General features: G+C 30.8%; 1 protein-coding gene across 1 annotated transcript; it reads left to right on the top strand.

Annotated features, from left to right (window-relative positions):
• The first annotated feature begins 5587 nt into the window (after positions 1–5587).
• On the top strand, positions 5588–6719 carry LOC111374898. Its single transcript, XM_022997655.1, has 3 exons — positions 5588–5811; positions 5907–6031; positions 6470–6719. Exons 1-3 carry the CDS (start codon positions 5662–5664, stop codon positions 6600–6602), a joined length of 408 nt encoding a protein of 135 aa, XP_022853423.1. The 5' UTR covers positions 5588–5661; the 3' UTR covers positions 6603–6719.
• Positions 6720–7344: the final 625 nt, after the last annotated feature.

Below are 7344 nucleotides of genomic sequence, written 5' to 3'. Positions count from 1 at the left end.
AGAATCAGTTGGGATGACCCTTGAATTCCATAATTGCTGAACACCCGCTATGTTACGTAGCATAATTCTTTAATCAATGGTGACATATCGATTAACGTTGCTCGTCGTCTACTATTATGTTATGCTAGTGACTTCTTATTGATGGTGGTTAAAATTAAAATACATTACAACTGAATGCTCAGTGCTTACTAATTAATAGGGGTTAAATCTAACTCATGTTGTACTAGTTATAGTTGGTTCACTAGTTGCTTAAAATATTCTAAATTTTGGAAAATGTTGGTTAATAGCAAAACAAAATTATATGAAAGTATGGTCCTTTATGTTTCCTACCCAAGTGAGATCCAACAGAGTTGGTACCAAGACCAACCCAAAAGGTAGAGATTGAAATAAGTAGCTTATGTTCGACAAAATTTTTAAGTGCTTATAAGTAGCACCTTTTTTTGATCATTTGCTTAGACATCAGGGGTCAAACTTAGAGCACGTATGGGACTATTTAAATTATAAATTAAGTCAACTAAAAATACTTTCTCATCAACAATTTGTAAGATCCACTACTTATTATTTATACATTTTGTAGAACCCACAATTATAATTATTTGAAAACACCAAGCGCATGTTTGAAGTTGTTTATATTCGATTTAAATTATAAATAGATAGAAATGAGTGATGAATATGTAGTATTATTTGTGAATCTCACAAAATATATGGATAATAAGTGTTTTGAGTGAATATAAAAAGATTTATGGTCACAAACATGCAATTAGTTTTCAGAAAATTATTACTCAAACATTTGCCGTGTTTGACAACCATTATTTGAAAACTATTTTTTTTACATACCCATTTCCAATCATATATTATAAAATAAAATATTCTGTATGTAAATTAATTTTTTTTTTTTTTAATCGCACATCCTCCTAAAATTCATTATTCAAAACATTATTTTTCTTAAATGAACTCCATCAAACTTAGGTAGTATGAGATGCAATTGTATAAGATTTGACATAGGCAAGTCTTCATTAAGGGTATGTTTGATGTACATTTTTAATAATAAATTTTGTAAAAGTGATTATTTTTGTAGAAGGTGTGGTTAAAAGGTAGAAACAATTATGAGTTCAATTGCAAATTCTTTTATTAAAAAAAAGGTGATTGAAAATAAATTTGGAAAAGAAAGAATTTTAAAAAATTTACACCAAACAAGGGCTAAGTTTTACTCGGCACAACTATTTGTTACATCTTTTCATGTTAATATTACAAATGCTAAAGTTTATCATTTCTTAAAACTATGATAAGAAAAATTAAAATTAATGTTATGAATATAACTTTAATTTGTGGTGGTTGAACCACAGAAGCCAATCAATCTTGTTACACATACATTTTAGTAAATGTTTTGCTTTACATTGTACTATGTGATACACAATTTTATCATTAATTTCTCCAATATTTAAAATAATCAATGATTTCAATTTTGCTGCCTATTTAAATGTCATCCAAATTGTACATAAATAAAGTATAAGTAGCATAATACAAAGTCAATTCTAGTGAAAAGGAATGCAAACCAATATTATTTAATAAAGATATGAAAGGCCCCTTAGCAAGCATGAAAAGTTAAAAGATTAGGTTTTAATATAGTCATAGATTTTATTTGAATGTTATTTTTATTAAAATATTGACCTCTTATCGTGGCTCCAACCAGGCAATTAGAGCAATATAATTTATTATTTTGTTTTTGAGGTTGCTTTTCAAAAATTCTGACTGGATTAAAAAGTATAGAATTGTCTGTCAATTGATCATTCCAACATTTGTTTATTTGTTGAATTAATTGTTCCAATGGTCACTGAACTTAGATTCATATTTTTGATTGGTCACTGAAATTTAAAATGTCGAATTTAGGCTAAATGAACTTTGTAAAATACTATACGTTACTCACTAACATAAATAAAAAATATCCACTTTTTAGTGAGTAGTGTACAACATTTTTCAAAATTCAGCGGCCAAAATTTGACATTTTAAATTTCAGTGAGCAATCGAAGATATGAATCTAAGTTCAGTAACCAAAATTCGATATTTTAAATTTTAGTGATCAATTAAAGATATGAACTTAAATTCATTGACAATTAAAACAATTAAGGCCCCGTTTGGTACCCATTTTTGTAAGAATGAGAATGAAAAATAAAATCGTTTCGGGACCCACACAAAAGATAGAAAGTCAAATATAATGTCTTGATGTGATGTATAATGATCATATTTTTCATTTTTGTGGCCAAAGAATGAAAATCAAACGAGAGTTAAATCCTATTTGTTTCATTCATAGTAATAAAATTCAGATTCGACCAGTTGATTCAAGTATAAAATATATGATTAACTATTATGATCAACTATAAATTACTTAAGATTTAGGGCTTGTTTGGTGGGGGGTTTAAAAGTTAATTAAAATCAATTTTTTGACCTTTATTTCATTACTTCATTAGTTATTTTTGAATTTTTCTTTTACAGGTAGGACCCATTTTCTTTCTAACGATCAAAAAATCAATTAACAAAATTCCTATCAAATAAGTACTTAATCTCAAAATGATACAGTCCGAGAAACCACCAACCCACCAATCAAATTAGTGATCCGATATCTTGATAATTCAACCAAGTCAATTAGTAAGTTGAGTCTAAAACCTATACTTTTATATATATTAATAATTGAGCATTTGAGAGCGCAAATAATCTTTGCTTTCTTCTTCTATACAAAAAAATAATTATCTTCTCAATTATATGGTGATGTCACGATTGCAAGTGAAAGTCAAATATGCATTATTTCATACCTTTTGCACTTGTATATTGTCATAAAATAGCGAGGAAAGCCTTGAAAATGTATCAACTCTCAAGCTTGACACAAGGTTTTCGGAAAGATTGTTCAATAGGAAACTATACTAAAGAAAAAAAAATTAAAATTTTGTGCATTTCTTATAATAAAAACAAATTGCATTAATAAAATCGCTCAATACAAAAGAATCAATAAAGTAGGCATACAATCGGTTCAAAATAAAAAATATCATGCACATAAGTGTAAGAAGTTAACTCATTGGCTACCATATTCTCCTTACAGAAAACAAATAAATGATAGTTATTCTAACGTTCCTAAGAAGCTACGAATATCATGAAGAAGCACCTTCCCCCCGCCCCCAACCCACAAAAAAGGGTACAAACTGAAAGTTCGTTCCATCACAAAAGAATGACACTCGATAGATTGTATGAACAAATCATTCTTTTGTGCGAACAGCAGATCCAACCGAAGGGCTAGACATTTAGAATCTTACATAGTGAAGGAACCTACCACTTGCCTAGTCATCGTTTCCACCACTGGCTCCTCATGATCCATTATAATTGGCCCAACCCTTGCATTAGTATTAAATCATTGTTTGGGCCCCATTAAAATGAGATTTCAGAGGAAAATTTATATTGAAATAGTGATTCTTTGGATAATGTATGGCTAAAAAATAAGAAAAAGATTTAGGTTTTATGTGTAACATTATTTTATGAAGGAATGAGTAATTGAAAATGAGTTTTGAAAAAAATGTATTTTTGGAAAAAAGGAGCCTAAACATGGTCTAAGCTTCAACTTCAATCAGATTATTTTGAAAATTTTATTGAAAAATAGCGTTTGCGGTTAATAGACTTTAAGCAAAATCTCATTTGTCTCTTAACTTTTATCTATCATTGAATTTCGATTTATTTTAAATTGAGTCATTAAACTTCAGTTTAATTTCAAATTAGGTCATTGAACTTTAATTTAATTTTAAATTTTATCATTTCGCCACTAAAATTGATTAATTGGACGTCACACCATGATGAATTTTACACAAAATCGCTACATTGCATACCCAACTTACCATTATATAATGTCATAAAAGTGTTAAATAAAAAATTTATTTTTTAATATTTTAATCTAAAGATATTGTCTAATCTTCCCATTTTAGTTTCTATAGTGTCACGTAACGATTACGTGGAAGAGTAGGTATGGTATGACTGTTAAGTAAACAAATTCTTGTTAGTTTGGGAGATGACAAGTGACAAGATGTGATCGAGTGATAATTGAAACTAAATTAAAGTTTAGAGACCATACTGAAACAAATGAAAATTTAGTGACTTGATTAAAATTTTGCTAAAAGTCGAATAACCATGGAAAAAATTTACCCACCAATAATTGATAATTGTGTGACACAATTACTAGGATAGCGTGCATATTGCCGAAGTTCATAATTCATCTTAAAAAGAAGTATAACCTAAAGCAGCAATAGAGACCGTCTACTTTCGATAATGACTGATGGATAATTTTAAACTTACCATAAAGATGCTTTGAAGAAGCTGATAATGGAGCTTCAACAGCAACATCAAATTTTGTCACAAATATTTTATTGAAATATTTTCTCTTTTAAAATAATGGCATGTATAAATCGATCTACATGGACTGGGGTACCTCTATAAAAAAAACCCGATCGAATCACATCCAGACTGTGCTTGCAACCACATATATATTCTTGTTGAAAAGAAAGTGTTGAAATCGCTGATACGTTCTATAAACTTTCGTGTTAATTAGTGGCCATGTATTAATATATTACATATTGATCCATCAAATGATTAATCAATAGAAAATTATGCCATACACGACTTATATTTCTTGTTGAAGATAAGCTAAAATGGAGCCCACTAAACATATTTACTAACCTAGATAATGCAAGATGATTAGACATTCACCCTTGTTTCAACTGAATTAATTTATATTTCAACGTGAAGACAAAACCTATGACCAAATCAACCATACAAGTTAAAGTAAATTCCTTCATGGGCCCCAATCTTTTATAAATATAGCAGCCATATCCTCAACCTTTCATTTATAGTACCCATATCCCCGATTCTTTTAAGATTTTGAACATGTTGCCTGAATAGAAAATGTCAATTTAGCTATTAAATGGCTATATCATACGTATATGATGTATAATTGAAAGTGTAAAAATTATCCAAAAAAGAACACAGATAACAATTGTCCAAGGCCTAGCTCATTATCGGGTTATTGACCTTGGTTGAGTCTCGTTAGAAGAAAGGTAAGTGTGAAACCACAAATAAAAAAAACAAAAAAAAACAAAATAAATAAAATTCAAGACCAATTCTTGAAATGCCTTTCTGAATATTCCTCAATGTCCTGACTATTCATGGAACGTGAGAAGCAGATGGACCCCTTCCTAGGTCAACCCACTCAAATATCCGAGAGCGGGTCGGCTTTTGGCGACCACAGAGAAGCCAGATAACGCAGTGGATGACATGTACTTGGAAATAATCGGATCATAGGAAAGTTTTTTCAACTATTTGGTTTGTAGAATAAATGAATTCTTTTCGAACAATTTTTCCCTTTCAGTAAGACATCATGTATGAGTCGCATGGATAGTAAGTTTTAGTGGACATGTTCAAACAAGTAAAGATTACCACGTGCTCAATGTTAAAAGGTAGAGGACATGACTGCCACACTTATAAAAGGTTGGGGACTCCTAGAGGAATTTACCCAAGGTTTTATATGTAATATTTCTAGTCCAGCTATATCATTCTCCATTAAGTTAAAGCTCCACAGCATAGAAAAAACCATCTTCATACTATTCCTTCCAATTCAACACTCTATTAATGGCTACAAGACACCCTTTTTCAGGTTCTCTTGTAATTCAAGAACCTGCTTCAAACCGAAGGCCTGGAAATAGACTACTAATGTGTGCCAACAATCAAATCCGAATCAATAGTAAACTTCTTCAGATCAGATCATCAATCAGGAACAAGGTTGGTTAGTTTTTCTTTTATCCGTTTTAAATGGTTTTGGCTAAGTTTCAAGCATATACACGGTGTTAATGGTGATTAGAGATGATTTCTGATAGGTTTTCGAAGATCTGTCCTCCGGTATTGTTTGTTATAAGGATGATAACGGAGAGATAACATGTGAAGGATACGATGAGGGTCCTCGTTATCTCCAGAAATCGACGAAAATCACTTGTGATTCAAGGTAAAAGACTATAATTTAGAACATATTCATATGCCAAGAGTTGTCAATTGGGCTTGTTTCCTCATAAACTAAGTCTAATTGCATTACCTAATGGACAAGGAATTAGTTTAATCATATGAGATAATGAGTCTACGAGGAAAACATCAGTCTCAATGACTAGTAAAAACCTGATTGATAGCCCTGCATAAGCTCGACTCACATGGCCTGATTTACAGCTCTATTGTGTAATACACTATCAATAAATAGAATTCGAACCCTGCTACATGTACAGAAATGGTTGACAATTTTTAACAGACGGCAAGATTTAATTGGATGTTGAACAAAAAACACAGTTCAACCAACTAATGCAGTGTTGCCACTGTAAATCTGTAAAAATCCCGATATATTTCACCTGCACAAGAACCTTAATTCATAGAATTCTGTCGTTTTCCACTGCAGAGATGTCGAGATCGTTGACCTGTTTCACAGATGTTGGCTTCAAGCGGCTGATGATAATGAGCCTAAAACTGCAGACAAAGGGGTTTCAGAGCACAAGGGCTTAAACTGTAATGGTTTCAACACATTGTGCTAATTGTTTATAGGAATTATTGACTTCAGTTAATAACATGTACAGATCTTTTGAATGTATCATATAAGAATACTTTCTCAAATCCATTCAGAGTGAATAAGAGTTTCAATTAGGATCTCATTTGGGGAAGTAACAGTTCCATCAAGTTATGAATGACTTTCTAGTTATGAACATGTAAATAAAGGGATTCAAGCTTTGCTATAAGTCATCTTTAATCAAATTGACCTAATTTTCAAGACATTGATACGAATGCAGAAACAAACATGCCAAAAAGGCAATTTCACGGTTGATAAGTTATCTGAACACTATAACTTGTAACTCAACAGTAAAATTCAAAATTTTAACTTTTGAATTACTAACTTGTGTAATTATTCGGATTCAAAGTTGTATCAAACCATATGAATCGGAAAACTGGAAATATGGAAACAAAATACTGTAAAGCCTATATTTCAAGTATATCTTAACTAAGCAGTACTTTTTTTAAAGATTTTTATCCATAGTTTTGAAGATTCAACGGAGAATTTCAACACCAAATCGACCACAGTACATATAAATGTGCATTTCAACATCAATGATGTGTCTACAATGATTACGAGTCAGTTTTGCCTAAATCTTATACACCAAACACCCTTTAACACTTCTGCCCAAAAAAAAAAAAAAAAAAAAAACATTAGGAGGACCATCATGTTAAGTTTTGAAGCCTAATTATTGTCACTTTGAAGAGCTGATCGCGGATCAACCTCCA

The sequence above is a fragment of the Olea europaea genome, unplaced genomic scaffold, assembly GCF_002742605.1.
Source record: "Olea europaea var. sylvestris unplaced genomic scaffold, O_europaea_v1 scaffold1306, whole genome shotgun sequence".
Taxonomy (NCBI): domain Eukaryota; kingdom Viridiplantae; phylum Streptophyta; class Magnoliopsida; order Lamiales; family Oleaceae; genus Olea; species Olea europaea.
The sequence above is the reverse complement of the archived record's forward strand: the minus strand, read 5'-3'. Positions and strand labels throughout refer to the sequence as shown.

Bases quoted from the DNA above. Each gene is read 5' to 3' on its own strand.
- LOC111374898 (XM_022997655.1), top strand. From the start codon at position 5,662: ATGGCTACAAGACACCCTTTTTCAGGTTCTCTTGTAATTCAAGAACCT. The intron at 5,812-5,906 runs GTTGGTTAGTTT...GATTTCTGATAG, and splicing joins GATCATCAATCAGGAACAAG to GTTTTCGAAGATCTGTCCTC. The intron at 6,032-6,469 runs GTAAAAGACTAT...TTTCCACTGCAG, and splicing joins AAAATCACTTGTGATTCAAG to AGATGTCGAGATCGTTGACC.